The sequence below is a fragment of the Pinus tabuliformis genome, chromosome 5_2, assembly GCF_031772625.1.
Source record: "Pinus tabuliformis cultivar Carrire ecotype Pingquan chromosome 5_2, CPIR1, whole genome shotgun sequence".
Taxonomy (NCBI): Eukaryota; Viridiplantae; Streptophyta; class Pinopsida; order Pinales; family Pinaceae; genus Pinus; species Pinus tabuliformis.
Window position 1 is genome coordinate 373,007,993 of NC_142306.1, and position 25,344 is coordinate 373,033,336.

Consider the following 25,344-nt stretch of genomic DNA (forward strand, 5'->3'; position numbering starts at 1 on the left):
GAGTTTGATTTATGTGAGTTCTTATGTTCTAACCAATTGTCTATTCTAATGCAAGCCAATGTTAAGTTTTCCAAGTAGTGTCAAAGCGTATTTATTCATTCTTAGCATTAGTAAATGAGTTCTACTTTGTAATTTCTAAACAAATTTTTAGGTATTAAAACTATTTCAAGTATTTTGAACCGTCGAAGCTTGGACCTTGAACATTCCCACCTTCTCATGTGACTTGGGAGGTCTGCACCCAAAATAATATGGTATAGCCACATGCAAATCAAATGGCGGAAAGGCACTAGGAAATATGTTTACTACAGAATTTTAATATGCATATAATGTTCAAGTTAAATAAAGTATCAGACTGCATAAAATATTCAAGCAATAACAATAAAATAAAAAAAAATGTTGTGATATCGAGGGCTAAAAACAAATTCTGTTGCTAAGTTGATGTCATAAATACCTACAAATTGACCTACAAAATAACTACTGTGGATTAATTCCAGAGGATTTGCATTCTGAAGATAAATACATGTATCACTCAATCTGCAATGTAACACTTCAAGTGAAAAGGAAGATGCTAAGCCAAAAACAGACATGATTGCTAAGAGTTGTTGAACAAATAGTTTATAAAGAAGAACATGAATGAAATAGTGATACTGATGATTGAAAAAACAAATTCTGTCACTCAGTTGATGTCATATATAAGATAAATACATTTGCCACTTCATCCTGTAATGTGACACTTCAAGTGAAAGGAAGATGGTAAGCCAAAAACAGACATGACAGCTAAGAGTAGTCAAATAAATGGTTTGTAAATGAAGATGTATGTATCTATCTTATTAGAAATAATTGCTCCAGAGAAACAACACATGGCTGGAAAAGGTATTAGAAGACAGGCTTTTTCCCTTTCAACATTCCCATTAAGTAATCAAATACTTGACTTCCACTGTCATGAATGCCAGAATGCCTGAATTCATTTGTTATCCAAAGTCTGATGCCAGCGATCTGTGAAGCCGTATCTTGAGAAATATGGATGTTAACATACATGTCTTCATAATATACTGCTGCTGCAACAGGTACCTGCAAGTATTAAACCAGGTTTTCAACTTTTTAGAGGCCTGTTCACGTGCATCATTTTATGTTCAGTTCGCCCTCTTTTCATTCTGTTTTTTATTCAGCAGCAATATAACAGCCAAAATATGAAATACAGCGCCAACATTCTTAATGAAATGGGGTTTGAAGCCTTAAACTACAGATTCCATCTTATCTTATCCCTACTGTCGGACCATTTTACTTGCGTCTTTGTAGCAGTTTTATAGCCTCAGTTTTCACTGTTCATATGGGGATACTTTTGAAGTTGTATACTTTCCCCATATCAACGTTTTCTTAAATCCAAAACATTTCTCTCAGGGCCTATGATGCCCTTGCACTGAACAAAGAAAATTTGTGTTTTTGGCAGGCTATGATGTGTATTGTTCATAATCATGCACAACCACTAATTGAAGTGCACAATGTTTGTAAGTATGTGCCATAAAATTCTAGTAATTCAAACATGAATTGAACAGAATACTTAGATGTCCACATTCATGACATTAGAACTACATCAACTGCATTTTCTGTATGGCATGATTGATCCAAATGGCTCTAGGCACATGCAAAAGTCCAAGGGGACTCAGAAAGAGTCAAAATTCAAAGTGGTCAGATTGCTCCCAAACTAGCACCAAATCGAGGTGCTCGTCGCTCTGATTCCAGCGGTGCGAACGGCACTCAAATCCGAGCTCGTATGGAGGAGATAGAGTCAATCAAAGTTGCGGTCAAAGTCGGGAAAGTGCCCTACAAATTTACCATCAACCGGCTTGGGAACTTAGCTTTCGAGAGTGGGCGAAATTATTGCCTCTTTAATTTGTCTAATATCCCTTATATTAGACAAAAGAAAAAATAGCCTATTATTATAAAAAAATATATATTAAATTAGGAGGCAGGCCATGACCCCTGCCACCTCCATCCGACTCCAAATTATATATTAACAAAAAAACAAATTTTAATGGGTCGACAGGCCGTGACCCTTGCCGGCCCCAACCACATCATATTAAAAAAAACATTAAAAAGCACTGGTGGCCATGACCTCGCCGGACCCTCCAACAAACATAACATAAATGTATTTTAGGGTGGGTAGGCCACCTTCGGTGGACCCGGCCCACGCCCCCATCCCCATATCACTTTTAATATATGGAGGCCGGCAGGTATCGAACCCGTGCCGTCCACGTGGGCCGGCCTGCGACCATGCGGCGGCCCCATTTAACGCCAATACACAACACCATATCGTATCAAACATAAACATTAACAGATGCCGCAGTTAAAGGGTAGGCCGCCCCTAAATTTAAATCACGGTATGTTAAAAAATAGGAGGGGCGGGATTTCATCCCCCAACCCCTCCTCAACCACTTGTTTGTTTTTACCAACACGCCGAAGGCCTTTTCCTTGGGAAACTTCGCCGCCCATTTATATTTAAACCTTCAAATTCATTTGCACGGAGAAGGGAGGCGCCAAACGGGGAACGAAGAAATGAATGAGCAGTGGAACCATGACACAATCCACAGAGGCAGAACCATGATGGCACAATTTTTGAGACAGAATTTTTGCAGAGAATCTTAAGATGCTAAAAAGATTCCTTGGGAGGTAAAAATTCATTTTGTCAGAATGTAATCAAGTTTATAGTCATTTTTCTCAAATTTTCGCAGGGAACGCAATGGCGAGGTCGGATTCGCCTTTTAAGCAACGGATTTGCAGATTCCCAGTGGAGGAGAATCTTGAGGGAATCTTCCAAATTCCTTAGAGGCTGAAATTTCCCAGATCCAGAATGCAGCCAACTTTATACTCATTCTTCTCAGAATTTCGCAAGGATCTCAATGGCGAGATCAGTTTTCTAATTTGAGTTGCAGATCTCCAGTCAACCCAGAGGAGGGAATCTTTGGAGAATCGCGAGGGAATCTAAAAGATTCCTACAGGCCCAGATTTTGCCGGTGTCAGAATTCAGAAAATGGATAGTCGATTTTACACTTCTCGACAACACAAATTCAGTGGTGCAGTCAATTTTTGCAGCTGAGCCTTTTATTTTTTGGCCATTTTCCAGATTGGAGTGACAGTGTCAGATTTCAGAGTGTGGACAGTTGATTCTATGCCATTCGACTCCACGATTTCGATGGTGCATTCAGATCCAGCAGCTGAGTATTCTATTCTTCAACCAGCAACAGATTTGAGGTATATGGAGTGTTGTTGTCATGTACTTCTTTGATCATTTGCTGTGAGATGTACTATGTTGTTTTGATTCCTGCTTGATGTATGATGCAGAATCTTTGTGTCTATTTCATGTGAGATGTATTCATCATGGATTGTTATGTATGTTTTGATTGAGATCCCTTTGTTGCCATGATGGTGGGATACTCATTGTCACCATGTGTAAGTTTATGTCATGCTAATAGGAGGTCTGTTGTGAGTGATAGTTCTTGTAGCGGAACGTCTCGTGGAGAGACTTTGCCACTCATGTAGAGGGCACATATCCTTGTATGACAGAAAACATAGTCCATGTACATCTTCACCATTTCCAGCACTGAATGAAGCGGCCAACACCATCTTGACACCGGGCCTGAAGACATAGTCCACACTGGACGAACTCCGTTATCAATGTCTCATGTCTATGATTTGTTGATTGTCATTATGTTTCCATTTGATTAAGCATTCATGTATGTTCATTTATGCTCTTCTAAAATGCAATTCTAACGACATCACGGAAGCAAAAGATCTTGGTTAAATCCAGAAGTTGAGTAAACTCGGATCAAGTTTGTTATTAGAGCAGTCTTCGCGTGGATGTGAATTGAAAGCATGAACAATCGAACGTGTAGCGATGGAAGATGACAAAGTGATGTACGAGACCATGCTCAGAGTGTCCCAAAAGATGGACACAAGTATGAAGCTCTACAAGAAGTGACAGAGGAAAAGCAGTGATTGCAGCTTCAGTTGCGAACCATAGAAGAGGCCATGGAAGAACTGAAGCACAACAACCAGAGCCTTCAAGCAGATAACGATGGATTGAAGATGCTTTTATGAGAAGACAAAGAGGAGAAACAAAGGCTGTTACGACAGCTGCAAGCTAAGGACGAGGCCTTGGAAAAGCTGCAACGTGACCCCTATGAGGTAAAAAGTAATTCTCCGACTTCACGTATGTTTCCTGATGATGATTTTGCTGTTTTTGAAAATCATACCACAGGAATTGGCTCCAAACTGTTGAGGAAAATGGGGTATGAAAGAAAAGGCTTGGGCATTAATGGCCAAGGCATTGTCAACCCCATCAAAGTAGAGGAATTACCCGGTCACGCAGGACTTGGGTATGTCGGGAAGGAAGTTGGGGAATGCGCTAAGACAACCAAGTTGGAAATGTGGAGATACCAATTACAGGAACAAACATGAGGCTCCTTACCAGGATGAGGTACAAGGAAGAAGGAGGACTTGGTGTTAATAGCCAAGGCATAACTCAGACATTGGAGGTTGTGCAGAGACCTAGATTTGCAGGCTTGGGATACACCGAAGGAGAATGCTCAAAGGTGTCAGATGCTTCTGAGACATCGTCGAAATCGTCAAGGAAAGAGAATGATGGGGACACATCACCATCATCCCATGGCAGTTCCCACTACAGGGAAAGAGTTGAGGCAAGCTCTCATCGCCATAATTACACCAAAGACAAAAAGGAAAGGTATAACAAGTCTCAATATTCGAATGTTCATTTCGATTACAGTCATTTTGTTAATGATGAACGTAAAACGTGGCATCGAAAAACATGTACTTTTTGTGGTTTACATAACCATGTATTTGATGAGTGCTGGAAGAGAATGGCAACATGAAAGAGGATGAGGCGTGAAAGGCCTTCTCCACAGCAGAGAAAGAAGCAGGTTAAGCAGATCTAGAGGAAGAAGACTTATTGCAGTCATTACGACAGAGGTGGCCATCAAAGAGCCACGTGGTGGATGCTCCATCCAGAGCAACGCCTTAAAGACAAAGCGTCGGTACTTGAACCAGTTGAAAAAGACGTTCGACAAGCAAAGCCACCACAGGGGGGTGACCCATTCACATTGATAAGTGAAAAATGGTTTCTAGATATGTTAGCTTGTCATGGCCGTGTTTTTGTGAATCATTTGTTGCAATTTAAAATGTAAAAGTGATGATGTGTTTTCCATCACTTGTTAAACAACAATGATGTCTGGCCTTATTTTGTGATGCATTTTAAACTGTGAAAGTGATGATGTGTTTTCCATCACTTGTTAAAGCAACAATAATGTTTGGCCTTATTTTTGTAAATCATGTGTTGCAGTGATGATGTGTTTTCCATCACTTGTTGAAGCAACAATGATATTTTGGCCTTGTTTTCATAGCTGGGGTATTGTTTCCATTTTGATGTAAACTTGACCACCGAGTATGTGTTATAAACTCGTGGAAAGTATGGGATGCTTGGGTCATTAGTTGGTCTTGTAAATCAAGCATGTAATTTGCAAAGGTTGCAGGTGTCGGCTCATCGCTTATGGCTTTGAAGGACAAAGGTGAAGGAGAAGGAAGGGTGACTTATCAGACACTTGTAAGTGCAGACAGGGTACGAAGAAGTTGCAGATTATTTTCATGCTTTTGGAGGACCAAAAGTTCCCCAGTGGGGAGGATTGATCCAGATGGCTCTAGACACATGCAAAAGTCCAAGGGGACTAAAAAAGGGTCAAAATTCAAAGTTGTTAGATTGCTCCCAAACTAGCACTAGATCGAAGTGCTCATCACCCTGATTCCAACGATGCGAACGGTACTCAAATCTAAGCTCGTATGGAGGAGATAGAGCCAGTCAAAGTTGTGGTCAAAGTTGGGCAGTGAGTGAGGGTTAAGTGTCCAACAAATTCACCGTCAACCGGCGTGGGAACTTAGCTCTCGAGAGGGGACGAAATTGTTCCCTCTTTAATTTGTCTAATATCCGTTATATTAGACAAAATAAAAAATAGCCTATTATTATTAAAAAATAAGAAAAAATATATTAAATTAGGAGGCGAGCCATGACCCTTGCCGGCCCCAACCGCATTCATATTAAAAAAATACATTAAAAAGGGTCGGCGGCCATGATCCCACTGGACCCTCCTGTTGACCACTACCGGTCAACTGCCCATAGCAGTCCCCCCCCCTTTTCTTTGCAAAAAGGGTAGCGCTTGATCGACATGTCCGTGCCATTCTGCAGTCATCGACAGCTTGATCAATCTATGTTGTAAACCCAGTCTGCATGTATAAATTGTAAATAATCTTAGCAGATATGAGTCATGTATGTAAATTGCCTAGGTGGACCTAATTTTCTAAGTGATAATCTACGTTCCGGAAGGTTTTTTGTCTCACCGATCCATGATCGGCAGAGTTTTCCTTCAGCCTAACCCCAAAGCCGGGATGGATTTTGTCATTAGAATCTTAGGAGAATCCTAGTGTGTTAATCTGCTAGATTATAGTTGTGTCGCAGAACTGGGTGGTTTATGAGGGTCTATGTCAAATGGGTTTTCCCCCTTGAGATGTAAAGTTGTAAAAGTCATGATGTAAAGTGTCTTGAGGGTTAGAAAATGTTTTAATCCCCTCATAAGTCCTAAGTCCTAGGTCCTAGGTGATTTTTCCAAAGGCTAAGTTCGAGGATCCATTTAAAAATGAATTAAAAATTAAAAATAAATAAATAAATAACTGAAAAATAAAATAAAAAAATAAAAAAATAAAAGTAATAATAAATAATAAAAAAATTATAAAATAAAGCAAAAACCCTAAAAAATAATAAAATAATAATATTTTGAGTAAATACATGCAAAATTTCATTTTTTAATGAATTAACAAATTCGACGGATGAGATTAAGAGATGTCTTGATCCTCATCGACGGTCGAGATCATTTCGACATGGATCAATCGAACTAGTCGTTGGGATCATTTCCTTTAAATAGGGTGCTAGGGGTCATTTGAGATTAGAAGATCTGGGAGTCTTGTGCTGAAGAAGCTCTCTTGTAGTTCATTTTTTTGGTGCAATAAAGAAGACTTTGGGGTTAAAAATCTTGCTGGTGTTACTCTTCTGAAAATGCTGTAAGATTGTTCTATTTGTTCTGCATGATTTTATTTTCAGCCATTAATGATAGCTTAATGAAGATTGATCTAGGCACAGGTATCTTGTCTGATCTTTGAGGTTTTGAATGATAGTTCAGATTCTGAAATATATTGGCAGGTATCTCCATTTGATCGGGGTTTCACTATTGTTTTCTCCTTCTATGTTGATGGTTGAATTTAAGCTGTGCAGGAAATCCTTTTTTCAGATTACCGGGTGTTAGGGGAAGTTCTCGGCTGAACCAGCCAACTCCCGAGTTGTGTTTTCTGAAAGAGCCCAGGTAGTTCTTGATCCCGGGCTTATCATTCGAAATATTTTATATGAATGCATGCAGAGTCTTCTGAAGCGTTTTACATTTAAATTAAATTCTGATAATATCACTGTGATTATTGATAAATCTGGCTACTAAAGAGCCTTAGATCTGTAAATACTGTAATTATTTAGTTGGATTTAGGGTTTTGTCTCTAGCATATTTTATTTCTGGGTTTTCTGTTATTGTAGGTTGCAGGTACAAGTTTTGAAAGTTTTGCAGGGTCACTGTTTCGCTGTCCAGGGGTTTTTCAGATCTGGAAAAATTTTCACATCAGTTCCATTTGATAATCAGCTCCTGAGTTCTCACTGTCAGATCATCATTCAGCAAACTCAAACCAGCGCAGCTGAGCCTCTCTACCAGGCTGCCAACTGCCTCACGTCTATCCCATTTGCTGCGAAATCTGCCATTCAAACCCTCTTCCTCTCCAGCTCAGCCATCCATAAACGATTCTATTGATCCCCCCTGCCTACCATCACGTCCTTCAATTTCCAAGCTCTTGCAAAAGATCGTGCCTTTTCCCGCCTGCAAATTTCCTTCTGTCTGCCACCACGAAGAAGCACGTTCTTCTGGGGTATATACTGGTCATCGCATTGCAAATACAATATTCCGCCTGCACAAAACAGCGAGGACGCAGAGCCGAATTTCATGTGCACACATTGGTTGATATACTCTCAGAGCGTTGTCGTTGATCAGGTGTTTAACGTGAGGCAACCGCAGTATTTCGCAAGGGCAATCGGGATCAGCTCGCAGGCTTGTCGTGCGTTCCACCGTCACCTGAGCATATCATAAGCTTCAGAGGCATTACGATTTGGTCAGCCTGTCAGACGTCAAACTTGAAAAAATACCCACGCGTTTTTCTCACCGCCGCCTGGTTGCTGGAGGCTGCACGCTTCAGGTCTACGCAAAAACCAGTTGACGTGAGGCATCGATTTTCATTTTTCTATGCGTGGGCATGACTGCGTGTGATGCCAGGTTGCTTGAAAGCTTTCCGGCGTGAACCATTTCGCTCCAGGTTTTTATCGTAGATCTGTTTTCGATATCTCGTAGCCGCCTGAGCAAGAACGAATTTGCTGTCGTCAATTTTTTCTCCATCATCTGCGCAGTAGAGCAGTAAGCAAGACTTCGAATTTTTTTTTCAGGTGAACGCCGTAAGGTATTTGCGTTTCAGGTTTTGACGTAAGTTAAACTGTAAGCAAGTATATTACGCAGCAAGTGTGGTGATCGTTTTCTTTTGCTGAGTGATTCAGGCATAAGTCACGTCTTCGCTTTTCTTTTTTTTAAGGTATAGCTTAGTCTAGGATCAGTTTAGTTTAGGTTTAGATTTCTTTTAAATTAAAAAAAATATGTATATATAAAAAAAACGGACTCCATTTTCTTTTGAGTTAGATTTAACGTTGATTTTATTTTTATTTTATATAGTTTAGAACTTTATAAGTTTTGCTGAAAGATCCGTTTTCATTTAAATTAGATTAGATTACCTTTTTTTAATCTTAGGCTTTAGTTTTAGTTTAGATTTAATTTTTTAGTCTTGTTTGATTTAAAAATAAATAAATAAAATATGTGTATATTTTTATTTTTGTTCATGAATTTAAATTAGGGTGTAGTTCTAGATTTAGAATTAGGTTTCATTTTGTATTTTTTTTTTTTAGAATCAAACCAAAAAACCTAAAAAAATATATATATATATAATAATAAATAAAAATAATAATAATAATAATAATAAAAAGGTTCAATCTTTAATTTTTATTTAGTCTTAGATTAGATTTTAATTTCGGGTTTTGTTTTAGTTTTAGCTTTAGATTATATTTAAAGTTTTTTTTTTTGTGTTTAAAAAAAAAATAAAAAAAATTCTTCTGAAGTGTAGACTTAGTTTTTTTTTTTATTTAGTTTTATTTCTTAGCTTCAAATTTTTTGCCGTATTTGAAAAGCATAAAAAAAAAAAATTGTGGAAATTTTTTTCCAGATTCAGTTTTGCTCCGGGACTTATCACATTTTTCTGCTGAGATTCAATTTTTTTTGATGTGGAATAAATGTTCATCATGTTAAGCGAGTCCGCACATGAATGATCATTTTGAAGATTAGCTGCATGAATATGATATCTGGTTAATGTTCATAATTGCGTGGTTGTTTAAAGCATTTATCTTTCGAAAATTTTAATCGCTGGATATCGTCCTTAATCTTTAATTATTCTAAGAACATTGTGGTTTTACTGGATATCTTGCATTGTTCAATTTATTTGATGATAAATGATTGTTGTTCATGGTTTATATTTCTACAACATCTGGCAAGTAATCATTTAAACATTAACTCCATAAGGCACTGGTCTATTAAATTCAGTAAAATCAATTTAGTGCTTGTTCCTTCGTGTCTCCCAACCCAACTGGTTGACAGTTGGTCTTCATCATCTCATAGGGTCTACCCCCCTTAGCCGCGGGAGACAGGCTTAAACAGAGAGATCGGGGATCGGAGTGACAGCTCCCGGTCTGAGCGTTGTCGTGTCAATCTGTGCGACAACACCTCCAACTAACATAACATAAATGTATATTGGGTTGGGCGGGCCACCTCTGGTGGACCCGACCCACGCTCCCATCCCCATAACACTTTTAATATACGGAGGTCGGTGGGTATTGAACCCGCGCGGGACACGTGGGCTGGCCCACCACAATGCGGTGACCCCATTTAATGCTAATACACAACACCATATCATATCAAACATAAACGTTAATGGATGCCACAATTAAAGGGCTGACCGCCCCTAAATTTAAATCAGTATGTTAAAAAATAGGAGGGGCGGGATTTGATCTGCCGACCCCTCCTCAACCACTTGTTCGTTTTTACCAACACGCCAACGACATTTTCCTTAGGAAACTCCCTTGCCCATTTATATTTAAACCTTCAAATTCATTTGCATAGAGAAGGGAGGCACCGAACGGGGAACGGAGAAACGGATAAGCAGTGGAACCATGACACAGTCCACAGAGGTGGAAACATGATGGCACGTTTTTCGAGACAGAATTTTTGCAGAGAATCTTAAGCTGCTAAAAAGATTCCTTGGGAGGTAAAAATTCATTTTGTCAGAATGTAATCAAGTTTACAGTGATTTTTCTCAGATTTTCACAGGGAACGCAACGGCGAGGTCACATTCGCCTTTTGAGCAGCGGATTTGCAGATTCCCAGCGGAGGAGAATCTTCGAGGATCTTGAGGGGATCTTCCAGATTCCTTGGAGGCTGAAAATTCTCAGATCCAGAATGCAACCAACTTTATAATCATTCTTCTCAAAATTTCGCAAGGATCTCAATGGCGAGATCAGTTTTTTGATTTGAGTTGTAGATCTCCAGTCAACCTAGAGGAGGGAATCTTTGGAGTATCGCGAGGGAATCTCAAATATTCCTACAGGCCCAGATTTTGTCAGTGTCAGAATTCAGAAAATGGATAGTCAATTTTACACTTCTCGAAAACACAAATTCAGTGGTGTAGTCAGTTTTTGTAGTTGAGCCTTTTATTTTTCGGCCATTTTCCAGATTGGAGTGATGGTGTCAAATTTCAGAGTGTGGACAGTCGATTCTATGCCATTCGACTCCACAATTTCGATGGTGCATTCAGATCCAGCAGCTGAGTATTCTATTCTTCAGCCATCAGCAAATTTGAGGTATATGGAGTGTTGTTGTCATGTACTTCTTTGATCATTCGCTGTGAGATGTACTATGTTGTTTTGATTCCTGCTTGATGTATAACGCAGAATCTTTGTGTCTGTTTCATGTGAGATGTATTCATCATGGATTGTTATGTATGTTTTGACTGAGATCCCTTTGTTGCCATGATGGCGGGATACTCATTGTCACCATGTGTAAGTTTATGTCATGCTGATAGGAGGTCTGTTGTGAGTGATAGTTCTTGTAGCGGAACGTCTCATGGAGAGACTTTGCCACTCATGTAGAGGGAACATATCCTTGTATGACAGAAAACATAGTCCATGTACATCTTCACCATTTCCAGCACTGAATGAAGCGACCAACACCATCTTGACACCGGGCCCGGAGACGTAGTCCACACTGGACGAACTCCGTTATCAACGTCTCATGTCTATGATTTGCTGATTGTCATTATGTTTCCATTTGATTAAGCATGCATATATGTTCATTTATGCTCTTATAAAATGCAATTCTAACGACATCACGGAAGCAAAAGATCTTGGTTAAATCCAGAAGTTGAGTCAACTCGGATCAAGTTTGGTATCAGAGTAGTCTTCGCGTGGATGTGAATTGCGAGCGTGAACAATGGAACATGTAGCGATGGAGGATGACAAAGCGATGTACGAGACCATGCTCAGAGTGTCCCAAAAGATGGACATAATGTATGAAGCTCTACAAGAAGAGACAGAGGAAAAGCAACGATTGCAGCTTCAGTTGCGAGCCACAGAAGAGGCCCTGGAAGAACTGAAGCACAACAACTAGAGTCTTCAAGCAGATAACGTTGAATTGAAGATGCTTCTATGAGAAGAGAAAGAGGAGAAACAAAGGTTGTTACGACAGCTGCAAGCTAAGGACGAGGCCTTGGAAAAGCTACAGCGTGACCCCTGTGAGGTAAAAAGTAATTCTCCGACTTCATGTATGTTTCTTGATGATGATTTCGCTATTTTTGAAAATCATACCACAGGAATTGGCTCCAAACTGTTGAGGAAAATGGGGTATGAAGGAAAAGGCTTGGGCATTAATGGCCAAGGCATTGTCAACCCTATCAAAGTAGAGGAATTACCCTGTCAAGCAGGACTTGGGTATGTCGGGAAGGAAGTTAGGGAATGCGCTAAGACAACCAACGAACCACCAACAACAGATGATGAGAAGCCCTCATTAGTGCTTTCCAACTCGACAGTGGAGGTAAAAGATGTTGATTTCCCTTCAGTTTCATCTTCACATAGTATAATTTCTATTGGAAATGTGGAGATACCAATTACAGGGACAAACATGAGGCTCCTTACCAGGATGAGGTACAAGGAAGAAGAAGGAATTGGTGTTAATAACCAAGGCATAACTCAGACATTGGAGGTTGTGCAGAGCCCTAGATTTGCAGGCTTGGGATACACCGAAGGAGAATGCTCAAAGGTGTCAAATTCTTCCGAGACATCGTTGAAATAGTCGAGGAAAGAGAATGATGGGAACACATCACCATCATCCCATGACAGTGCCCACTGCAGGGAAAGAGCTGAGGCAAGCTCTCATCGCCATAATTACACCAAAGACAACAAGGAAAGGTATAGCAAGTCTCAATATTCAAATGTTCATTTCGATTACAGTCATTTTGTTAATGATGAACGTAAAACATGGCATTGAAAAACATGTACTTTTTGTGGTTTACATAACCTGTATTTGATGAGTGCTGGAAGAGAATGGCAACATGAAAGAGGATGAGGCGTGAAAGGCATTCTCCATAACAGAGAAAGAAGCAGGTTAAGCAGATCTGGAGGAAGAAGACTTATTGCAGTCATTATGACAGAGGTGGCCATCAAAGAGCCACATGGTGGATGCTCCATCCAGAGCAATGCCTTAAAGACAAAGCGTCAGTACATGAGCCAGTTGAAAAAGACATTTGACAAGCAAAACCACCAGAGGGGGGTGACCCATTCACATTGATAAGTGAAAAATGGTTCAAATCTAGATATGTTAGCTTGTCATGGCCGTGTTTTTGTGAATCATTTGTTGCAATTTAAAATGTAAAAGTGATGATGTGTTTTCCATCACTTGTTAAACAACAATGATATCTAGTCTTATTTTGTGATGCATTTAAACTGTAAAGTGATGATGTGTTTTCCATCACTTGTTAAAGCAACAATAGCGTTTGGCCTTATTTTTGTAAATCATGTGTTGCAATGATGAGGTGTTTTCCATCACTTGTTGAAGCAACAATGATATTTTGGCCTTGTTTTCATAGCTGGGGTATTGTTTCCATTTTGATGTAAACTTGACAACCGAGTATGTGTTATAAACTCGTGGCAAGTATGGGATGCTTGGGTCATTAGTTGGTCTTGTAAATCAAGCATGTAATTTGCAAAAACAATGTACCACCACACGAGGAAGCTTCTTTCGCACCAATAGGAGGGGTCGTTGTATCTTTGCGAGGGGTACCCAAGTTTTTGACCTTGAGGATTAGGGGCACAGTGCAGGGGCAGCGTGTTTCAGTTTTGGTGGACAATGGGGTTACTCACAACTTCATTGATGCACAAATGGTTCAGAGGAGGGGCATCACAACCGAGGAGTTTGAGGGATTTTCGGTTCTTGTGTCGGGAGATAGGACCATGCAGTGCACTCGCTATGTTCCTGCCTTGACAATTACCATGGGGAACTATTCAGTGACAAACCACTTTTTTGTGGTAGATGTACCGGACACCAACATGGTGATGGGTGTCCAATCGATTTATTCACTTGGCTGAGTCATTACAGATTGGAGGAAGTTGGATATGGAGTTCACGGGGCTAGATGGCAAATTGGTTTTGCTGAGGGGTATGCACTCTTACCCTTCGCAGAATGTTTCGGCCCATAGGATGGAGGTTGATCTGAGGCATGGCGATATTGAGTGGGCCGTGGAGTTGAGGATTTATGAGGCTAGGGGTCAGCCCAAGCCACCACACCCAAACATACAGGCTATTCTGGACAGGTACCGGGTGGTGTTTGGAGACTATTGCCCAAGGAACCTCCTGATTGGGGTTTTGAGCATACCATTGAGTTGGAGCTGGGGGTACAGGCAGTGATCACTACACGATACAGACATCCCAAGGCATATAGGGATGAGATTGAGAGGGTCATCCATGAGTTGTTGGCACTTGGGCACATTAGGCCTAGCTCCAACACTTTTGCTTCATTAGTTGTCCCGGTGAAGAAGAAGGATGGGTCCTTACGCATGTGCATAGATTTCGAGCCCTCAACAAGAAGACTATGAAGAACCGTTACCCCATCCCACGTATAGATGAGCTGATGGATGAGCTGAGGGGGCTAAGTTCTTCTCGAAGATTGACTTGCGCTTGGGGTACCACCAGATTAGGGTGAGGGACCAAGATGTCCCTAAGACGACTTTCAAGTGCCACTATGGGCACTTCAAGTTCTTGGTTATGCCCTTCAGGCTGACCAACGGACCAGCCACCTTCTAGTCATGCATGAACCATGTATTTCGTGGGCAATTGAAGAAGTTCATGTTGGTGTTCTTCGATGACATATTGATCTACAACCGGACCTAGGAGGAGCACTTGCAGCATGTTGAGATAGTGTTGCATATTCTGGAGGAGCAACAATTCTGCGCTAATCTATCCAAGTGCGAATTCGGCTTGACAGAGATGCTCTATCTAGGGCACATTATTGGGGAGGATGGCGTGAGAGTTCATGAGGAGAAGATCAAGGCCATCTGGGATTGGCCAAAGCCCTAGAATGGGACAGAGTTGAGGGGTTTTGTGGGAATTTGCACCTACTATCAGAAGTTTTGAAGGGCACCTCACAGCTAGCAACTCCTCTCACTGATTTGATGAAGAAGGGGGTGTTTGAGTGGAAATATGGGACGCAGGAGGCTTTTGAACACCTCAAACAGGTCATGAGCAACTGCCCAATGTTGGCACTCCCTGATTTCACACAACCCTTTGTGCTTGAGTGTGATGCATCAAGGGAGGGTGTAGGGGCAGTTTTGATGCAGGGGGGACACCCAATAACTTTCGAGAGCCGGAAGCTACTGCCCCACGAGATATTGTACTCCATCTACGATAAGGAGATGTTAGCCATTATGCATGCGCTAGCCAAGTTCAGGGAGTATTTGGTGGGAAACAGGTTAAGGATCAAGATAGACCACAACAGGAGAGACAGCAGAAGTGGGTGAGCAAGCTCCAGGCATATGACTTTCATTGAGTATGTCAAAGGGAAGCACAACGTAGTAGCTGATGTGTTGTCCAGCTACACTTTCATTGATGAGCATTGCATCGGATTGGCGGGCAGAGTTACTGGTAAAGTATTCCAAGGACTGTTTTGCACGTGAGGTCCTTGACTGTGCAGTGGTGGATGACCGGTACCGGGTGATGAACAAGGTGATCTACTTTCAGAAACGGATTTATTTGGTACCCAGCTCCTATTTGAGGGAGAAGATCCTGCACGCAACCCATGACTTACCATTATCAGGGCATCAGGGGTTTACCAAGACTTACAGGACCATCAGAGAGTGCTTTGCATGGAAGGGCCTCAAGGATGATGTTCTGAGGCATGTGTTAGTTTTTGGTAGCATCGGAAGTGCTTTAGCCTTGAAATTGGTGGAGAGGCTAAGGCACATGAGTTCTAAAGAACCCAGAAACCGTTTGGTGAAATTCCACCCGGATTTTATTTTCTTAAAATAATTAATATTTTTAATGGGTTTCCTAAGTCTAAACTTAGGAAAATTAAAATATTAATGGGTATTAATCAAAATATGGGTGAGAATGATCTAAAAGGCAGATCAAGTCATGTTTTAATCTTAGTTGTTGATTAGAGACTTAATCTCAACCGTTGAAGACTCAACAGGAAAAGAATAAGATGGAGACTTGGGGTTCATTTGGAAACACACACGGAGAGAACGGAGTTCGATTTCTGGGGCTAGGAAGCTGAGAATTTTGAACTAAGTGATCATTCAACAATAGAGGGGCAATGAGAATCCAGGAGAAGGATTTTTGGGAGAACACTGACAGAGAGGCGAAGAAAGCTTGTAGAGAGGAAACACAGTAGCCGTGAGAGCTGACATTGGGCCAATCTGGGCCCACGCAGCCTTGACGCAGAGCCAAAAGGGCCAGCGCAGAGAGGAAAGTTACTTGTCATGCAAAAGCCAAACTGTCGGGAACTATCGGAACAGCTGGGATAGCTGACGCAGAGGGAAGAAGAACAAACACAGGGCTGACGCAGACCCTGAAAGGCTGACGAAGGGCCTACGCAAGGCGAGCACAGAAGTAGCCGGGGTTAGCCAGTCTTGTTGCCGGATCAGCCGAAATTCTGCCAAGTGAAGTGAGGTAAAACTCACTCAGATTTTCCGCCAGTATTTTCTCGGTAAAGTATTGCTAGATGAGCATCCTAGACTTGTATTCAGATATTTCACCTACATAATAATAAACCCTCAGAACTGCTGCACCAGTTTTCCCGCATTGGGTTTTTCTAGGGACTATTGTGTCCAAAAATAAGTGTGTCCTGAGCAAATCCAGTGTTGAGCAGTGAGACCGAAAGCTACACTTGACAGCAATTCGAATCCCCTTGAAGAGATTGTGCAATCCTTGCGAGGAAGCAGATCCGAGGAAATCTTCCTCTGAGTGAGACGACAAAGAGGTACGATTTCCAGTTCGTGAGTTTGCAGAGGCAAAGGGAGTAATGCAGATCCTCAGCGCAGTACTTGAAGGGCGCAGTTTTTGCCATGGCAGAAATCCACTAGAAAAGAACGAAGACACGTAGAATGGGAATTTTCTCCATAGAGAACATTTTGCCAAAAAGTTCGAATTTCTCACTTGCTAAGCAGTGACTAGAGGAGTCAATTCGATAGTTGGGTGAGATGGCATCGCATGGGCTCAGAGATCAAGATAGGTTTGACGGAGCCTCCAACTATGTCATATGGAAGACCAGAATCTTAGCTGTTATGGAGGAATATGATCTCGAGGCCTGCGTCAAAAGTGTTGTAGCTGTTGTGAAAATTTCTAAACTGAAATTCTATCACTGCAGCGACTGATTTATTTCACCTACTTATTATTCTCAATAAGTTATTTACGAAATTCCTTCAGCAAATATTAAAATAAATTCTACTGTAGTTATGACACAATTACCCAGAGAAAAAATACATGCACAAGAATCAATCACATCAACACAATTATTTTTGGCCAATTGTCCCCGAAAAAAACCCAATGCGGGAAAATCGGTGTAGCAGATGAGGGCTTTATTAATCTTCAGCAACAATTGCTTTTACAAGGAATGATTTATAGAGAACCAAAGAAAACACCTGAGAATTTCCCTCTGAGACTATTTGACTCTTTGGAGACACTGCTCCCACTTCTGCGTCACTCTGATTGACCGAGCGTGGCTCTGAGTGGCTCTGTGTCCCTCTGCGTCAGCCTGCGTAGGCCCTGTGTCTCTTCTCTGGATTGCGTCTCTCCTTCTGCGTTGTCTTCCACTGCCCCTGCATCACCTCCTCCTCGACCTTTGCTTACTACTGAAACCCTCCTCTTCCTCGACCCTGCAACTCCCTTTGAAATTGATCTCCTCTTCCTTGAGAATCAAATTTCCTTGAGATACTGAGTATCTATCGGTGTGTCTCCAAATGACCCTCAAGTCTTCTCTTATACTTTTTCTGTTGATGAATCAGCGGCCGAGATTAAGTCCCTAATCAACGACTAAGATTAAAACAGACTTGATCCTCGTCTCTTAGAACCTTCTCATCCTTATCTTTATTAATACCCATTAATATTTTTATTTTCCTAAGTTTAAACTTAAGAACCCATCAAAAATATTAATTATTTTTATAACTCCTCATTCGGATGGAATATCTCAAAACGATTTCTGGGTCTTGGAGATCTCATGTGCCTTAGCCTCTCCTCCAAATTTCAAGGCTAGAGAACATCTGATGCTACCACAAATCAACACTCCCTCTTAGTGAGGAATGTGCTCTAGTAATGCTCCATCACTGAAACATCACACTGATCCTCTGCACCGGTACCTGTGCTGATGCTTGGCCTGCTGCCTTACATCATCTGCACTGCTGCCTCTTGTACTGCTGCCCATGACACTGCCACTGCCACTGCTACATCTGTACTGCGGCTCCCTCTCAATCTGCTAACTGTTGCACTGCAACTTCTGATACTTATCCATTATTGAAATGAATTCTTTACCATCCCCATCTTTTCCCTGAAATGAACAAACTTTGTTCTTCCTAGAGCCTTGGTGAGGATGTCTATCACCTGTTCTGCTGTAGGAGTGTACCTCAACTGTACTGCCCCCCGTTGGACAGTCTCTGACAAAGTGACACCTGATATCAATGTGCTTCGACCGATCATGAAATATTGGATTCTCAGAGAGCTTGATGCAACTCTGATTATCACACATGATCCTAGTCGCTTCCATCCTTCTCATGAATAGATTCACAAGCAATTTCCTAAGCCATATGGCTTCGCACAAAGCTATGATAGCTGCCATATTTTCTGCTTCAGCTGAGCTCAGATCCACGGATTTTTGTTTCCTACTGCACTAGGAGGTCATCCCTGATCCAATGTTGAAACAATACCCAGTTGTACTTTTCCGATCCACTGAACTTCCAGCCCAATCTGCTTCAGTGAACCCATTCAGCCTAATATCATTGCCTCTGGTTACAATAGTCCATGCTCGATTGTTCCTTGTATATACTTGAGAACATGTTTGGCTATTGCCTAGTGCGCCCTCTTAGGTTATACCATGAACTGACTGAGGGTGTTGACAGCGTAACAAATGGCTGGCCTGGTATTGACCAAATACATCAAGGACCCTATGAGCTGCCTGTACAAGGTGGGATCAACATCTTTATCTTCTGATGCATCAATCTTCTTCCAGTTGGTGATCAATGGAGTAGCCATAGGTCTACAGCCCTGCATCCTGAATCTCTTCAAGATTTCTGTAGCATATCTCCCTTGTCCCAGGAAGATCTCACCTTTCTGCTGCCAAACTTCCAACCCAAGAAACTAATGCATCTGTCCTAAATCCTTCATGTCGAATTATGTGGCTAGGTTCTTCTTGCAGTGTTTGATGAGCCTGGATGATCCTATCAAGAAGAGATCATCCAGATATAACACTAGGATTAAAGGCTCATTTTCTACAACTAGATAGTAGAGATTAGGGTCTGCGTCACCCTTAACGAACCCAATCTCCTACAAGTAGTCATAAATTCGACCGTACCATGCCCTAGGTGCATGTTTCATCCCATACAAGGCTTTCTTTAATATGCATACATGATATTTCTTCTCATGTGTCTCAAAACCTTTTGGTTGTTCGATGTATACTTCCTCTTCTATTACCCCGTTCAAGAATGTCGTCTTGACATCCATCTGATGGATCTCCCACCCCATCTGCGCTGCAAGAGATATCACGGTCCTAATAGAAGTATACCTAGCTACTAGGGCAAAGGTTTCTTCATAGTCTATCCCTTCCTTCTGAGCATACCCCTTTGCCATGAAACTAGCTTTGTATTTCTCCACACTGCCGTCTGCAACATATTTGACCTTGTAGATCCATCTTGAACCTACCACTAATTTGTCCTGAGGCCTAGGTACCACTTCGCAGACATCATTGACCATTATTTCCACCATATCATATACCCATACTTGATGCTGAATGACCACCTGAAAACTAGAAGGTTCCCCCACCTGAGCTACTAAGGCCTGGTATCTGTCTGCCTGTCTTCGCTCCCTTTTGCTATTCTTGGGTGCACTAATGAAGTCTTCTGCATCTCGTAGAATCTGTCGGATTTCCCAGCTCATTCTTCCACTAGTAGGCGGTATATCTATCAACTCCTCTTCTTCCTGAGATTCCTCCTGTTCTGAAGCCTTGTCTTCAAGAGAATTTCTGATACCAATTTCCGCTGGTTGAAATGGTCTGACCAACGGCTTGTCTTTTGACTGCTCCTCAGAAGGCATTTCTAGGGATTTCCTGAAAGCTCTATCCTCCATGAACTTTACATCTCACCGAACTACTACTTTCCTATTCCCTGGAAAATAGATTTTGTATGCCTTATCATTCTCTCTATATCCCACAAGCTATCCTTTCTCAGCGATTTGATCTAATTTCTTTCTCCTCTTCAAGTATACGACAATATGCTAAACTCCCAAATATCCTGAAATGACTGACTTCAAGTGTCTTCCCAGTGAAGACCTTCGCTGGAGTGATTTTGCCCAATGCCCTGTGAGGAGTCCTGTTCTGGACATAAACTATTGTGCTGCATGCTTTTGCCCACAGGAATTTAGGCATATCCTGATCATACAGCATTGCCCTGGTTGCTTCCACAATACTCCTGTTTTTCCTTTTGCTACTCCATTCTACTCCAGATTGTAGGGAGATGTCCACACTCTTCTGATGCCTTAGCGCAAAAAACAGTGACGTCCTTGTCAACATACTCTCCACCATTGTCCGAGCGCAACACTTTTATCTTCTTTCCTGTCAGATTCTCCACTAGAGCCTTGAACTCTTTGAATCAACCGAAAACCTCATCCTTGGTTTTCAGAAAGTAGATCCAAGTCTTCCTGGAATGGTCATCGATGAAGGTGACGAAGTACTTAGCACAGTTAAGAGCTTTTGTGAACATCGATCCATAGATGTCTGAGTGTATCAATCCTAGCAAACACTTCGCCCTATTGTTACTTCTGGAAAACGCAACTTTGGCATACTTGCTCAGAGCACACCCTCTTCATACATCATCCCGTTCAGTACTTAGTTTTGGAACTCCTGATTATGTTTTCCTGAGAATTCAGAGAGCCCCATGGTGCAAGTGTCCCATCCTCCTGTGCCATAGCTCATTCAAGTCTTTGTCTCCATTACTGCCTATCAGAGCCATTGGAGATTCTAGTTGTAACCTATACAACCTATTACTTCTAATTCCAATATGAGTCTTCTTTTTCCAACTTGGGTGTTTGACATACACATTCTCCTTAATTAAGAAAACATCATAGCCCTTGTTTTGAAGTTGAGATACAGAAACTAATTTCATCCCCAATCCCGGCACATGCAGCACATTGGTTGCCCGAAGTCGCTCTCCTGCTTCGCTTTGAAAAACTATGGTACCTCTTCCTACTGGAGTACACTTTGCCTTATTCCCCACGGTGATCTGAAAATTCATTCTTTCTTCTTGATAATCTGAAAAACATTCTCGGATTCCTGTCATATGCCAGGAAGCTCCATTGCCTATGTACCAAACCTCTGAGGAGGTAGAGCTTGCAAGGCAAGTGACTTCTTCCAATCTAGAAGCTAACATTGAATATTCGTCCCTTGTGCATCCTTCTAAAAATATGCGCGAGTCCCTTTGAGTGGATGCCTCTGCATCATGCTCTTGACCGATAATCGATTTCCCTATCCTGTTGTCGGATCTCTGCTCTAATACCATGTGAAAATTTCTAAACTGAAATTCTATCACTGCAACAACTAATTTATTTTATCTACTTATTATTCTCAATAAGTTATTTATGAAATTCCTTTAGCAAATATTAAAATAAATTCTACTGCAGTTATCACACAATTACCTAGAGAAAAATACATGCACAAGAATTAATCACATCGACACAATTATTTTTGGACAATTATCCCTGAAAAAACCCAATGCGGGAAAACCGGTGTAGCAAATGAGGGCTTTATTAATCTTCAGCAGCAATTGCTTTTACAAGGAATGATTTTTACAGAGAACTGAAAGAAAACACCTGATAATTTCCCTCTGAGACTATCTGACACTTTGGAGACCCTGCTCCCACTTCTACGTCACCCCTACATCACTCTGATTGACCCAGCGTGGCTCTGAGTGGTTCTGCGTCAGCTTGCATAGGCCCTACATCTCTTCTCTGGACTACGTCTCTCCTGCTGCACTGTCTTCCATTCCCCCTGCATCACCTCCTCCTCGACCTCTGCTTGCTGCTGAAGCCCTCCTCTTCCTCCACCCTGCAACTCCCTCTAAAATCGATCTCCTCTTCCTTGAGAATCGAATTTCCTTGAGATACTGAGTATCTGCCAGTTTATCTCCAAATGACCCTCAAGTCTTCTCTTATACTTTTCCTATTAATGAATCAACGACTGAGATTACGTCCCTAATCAACGGCTAAGATTAAAACAGACTTGATCCTTGTCTCTTAGAACTTTCTCATCCTTATCTTTATTAATACCCATTAATATTTTTATTTTCCTAAGTTTAGATTTAGGAACGTATTAAAAATATTAATTATTTTAATAACTCCTCATCCGGATGGAATTTCTCAAAACGATTTTTGGGTCTTGGAGATCTCATGTGCCTTAGCCTCTCCTCCAAATTTCAAGGCTCGAGAACATCTGATGCTACCACAAATAAACAGTTGTTCCCGTTGACAACAATCAAAAGAAGTACAAGGTTGAGCAAGGGAAGGCAAAGAGGCTCATTCTAGATGGAGTTCGAGATCATGTGGTCCCACACTTGCAGGGCAAGGATACAACCTAGGAGATGTGCGAAGCCTTGTCGTCACTGTATGAAGGCTCTTTTGAACATCTGAATATGTATTTAGAGCAGAAGTTGCAGTGGACCTTGATGCAGAAAGGAGAAGGGGTGAACCTCTATCTTCAACGTCTTCGGGACACCAGAGACCAACTTGTTGCAGAGGGGTCCACTCCTCATCCAACCGTGTTGGTGAGGATAACCCTGAATGGAGTCTCGGATGAATGGGAAGTTTTTGTCCAAAGCATATTGGGCAGGGAAAAACTACCTTCATGGGAGGAGATGTGGGCGGCTCTTCAACAGGAGGAGTTAAGGAGGAACCTAGTGAAGGTCAACCTCAATGGCAGCAGTGGGAGTGGCACAAAGACGAAGGAGGAGGAAAACGCAGCTCTAGCATCGAAGGGACAGCAGAAGCCGTAGTGGAAGAAGGACATTTGGAAGGTTAAATGTTTCACTTGTGGTGAGATGGGCCACTATGCATCCCAGTGTCCTTTGAAGAAAAAGGATAAGGATGAGAAACATGATCCTAAGGTTGCTTCAGCAAAGATTGACGAGGATGAGTTTGCCATGAGTGCCCGCGCATTTCTAGGAGGGAGATGGGGCAATATTGAGCTGTAGTCAGGAGGACTACATGTGCGCAGGATCCTTGAGGAGTCCACCTCTTGGATCAATTCCTTACTACGAGGGCCCGAGATTCAGCAGTAGCGAGATGAACTTTGTCAGATGATGCAGTGGATTGTTTGGAGGACAGATGTAGTAGCTTGGGACCAAAGACTGATCAACGCAGAGCAAGGTTGGTAGCAGTGCAATTGGCACAGGGCAGAACATTCAGAGGGTCAGAGAATAGCAGTCAGATTCCAACATTCATTGTATTATGCTGAACATAGTTAAGTTCAATTAATTTTGGATGTTTTTCAGTTGTTTCTCTCAGCAACTGAGTTGCAGTACAGATGCAGTGTTAGCAATGGCAGTGCTAGCAACATAGCAGATGCAGTGTTTGAGAGGGAGTTGTAGTACAGATGCAACAGTGGCAGTGGTAGTGTCATGGGAAGCAGTAGGGTAGCAGCAACAACATAGTGTTGGTGGCAACAACAATGCAGAAAGGAGGTGCTTCAGAAATAGAGCAACATGCAGGTGGACATTGTTGCTAGAGCACTTTCCTCGCTAAGAGGGAGTTAGTTTTCGGTAGCATCGGAAGTGCTATAGCCTTGGAAATTGGTGGAGATGCTAAGACACGAGTTCTAAAGAACCAAGAAACTGTTTGTTGAAATTCCACCCAAATTGTATTTTATTAAAACAATTTATATTTTTAATGGGGTTCCTAAGTCTAAACTTAGGAAAATTAAAATATTAATGGGTATTAATCAAAATATGGGTGAGAATGATCTAGAAGGCGAATCAAGTCATGTTTTAATCTTAGCCGTTGATTAGAGACTTAATATCAGTCGTTGAAGACTCAACAGGAAAAGTATAAGATGGAGGCTTGGGATTCATTTGGAAACACACACGGAGAGAATGAATTGATCTGGAGTTCGATTTCTGGGGCTAGGAAGCTGAGAAATTTGAACTAAGTGATCATTCAGTAGCAGAGGGGCAGTGAGAATCTAGGAGGAGGACTTTCGGGAGAATACTGACAGAGAGGTGGAGAGAGCTTGCAAAGAGGCAGCGCAGTAGTTGGGAGCGCTGAAGTTGGGCCAGTCTGGGTCCACGCGGCCTTGACGCAGAGCCAGAAAGGCTAGTGCAGAGGGGAAAGTTGCCTGTCATGCAGAAGCCGAAATTGTTGGGAACTACTAAAACAACTGGGATAGTTGATGCAGAGGGCAAAAGAACTGACACAGGGCCTACGCAGGGCCAACGCAGAAGTAGCCAAGGTTAGCTAGTCTTGTTTTCGGATCAGTCAGAATTCTGCCGGGTGATGTAAGGTAAAACTCACTCAGATTTTCCTCCAGTATTTTCTCAGTAAAGGATTGCTAGATGAGCATCCTAGATTTGTATAAGATACTTCTCCTACGTAATAATAAACCCTTAGAACTATTGCACTGGTTTTCCCGCATTGGATTTTTCCGCGGACTATTGTGTCCAAAAATAAGTGTGTCCTATGTATCTTGTTATTTGCTTTGTTTTTTGTTTCATGAGATCAAATATTTAATTAGTGTAGGCTACAAAAGTAATTTGCTTCAGTATTCAGAAGAATAACTTCATGAATGTAATTTAAAAAATCAAGTAGGTGAAGTATATTCAGATTTGTTGTAGTAGGGGTTCCTTCAGTGTAGGAATTTTCACAGCATGTTTGGGAGTGTGACACAAGCTAGAGGAACAAGGGTGAGTAGACACACCCTATTGGGATACTACAACCTCTTCCTATTCCTGAGGAGAAGTGGGAGAGCGTGTCGATGGACTTTATCACCGGGTTGCCCAAAGTGCAAGGCATGTTGCTTTTTGTAGCATCGGATGTGTTCTAGCCACAAAATTTTGTGGAGAGGCTAGAATAGATGTATTCTCCAAAACCGTGAAATCGTTTATGGAAATTCCACCTAGAGACGACTTAATTAAAATAATTAATCTTTTTTTAATGGTGCCTAAGTCTAAACTTAGGAAAACTGATTATTTAAAGGGTATTAATTAAGTCATGGTGAAATCTTCTAGAAGAAGACATGGATCGAATTCTAGTTAATCTTAGCCATCGATTATGTTTTAATCTTGGTTGTTGAAGCCTCAACGAGAGAT

At 41.5% G+C, this 25,344-nt stretch overlaps 1 protein-coding gene across 1 annotated transcript in view; it reads right to left on the reverse strand.

Moving 5' to 3' along the window:
- Positions 1–674: 674 nt before the first annotated feature.
- The window catches only part of LOC149159008 (uncharacterized), a 66,903-nt gene continuing 42,233 nt past the window's right edge, over positions 675–25,344 (reverse strand). The window contains exon 4 of the mRNA XM_089434153.1: positions 675–1,071. Coding sequence (XP_089290279.1) covers positions 877–1,071 — 195 coding nt within the window. The 3' untranslated portion in view covers positions 675–876. The remainder of the gene's footprint in view (positions 1,072–25,344) is intronic.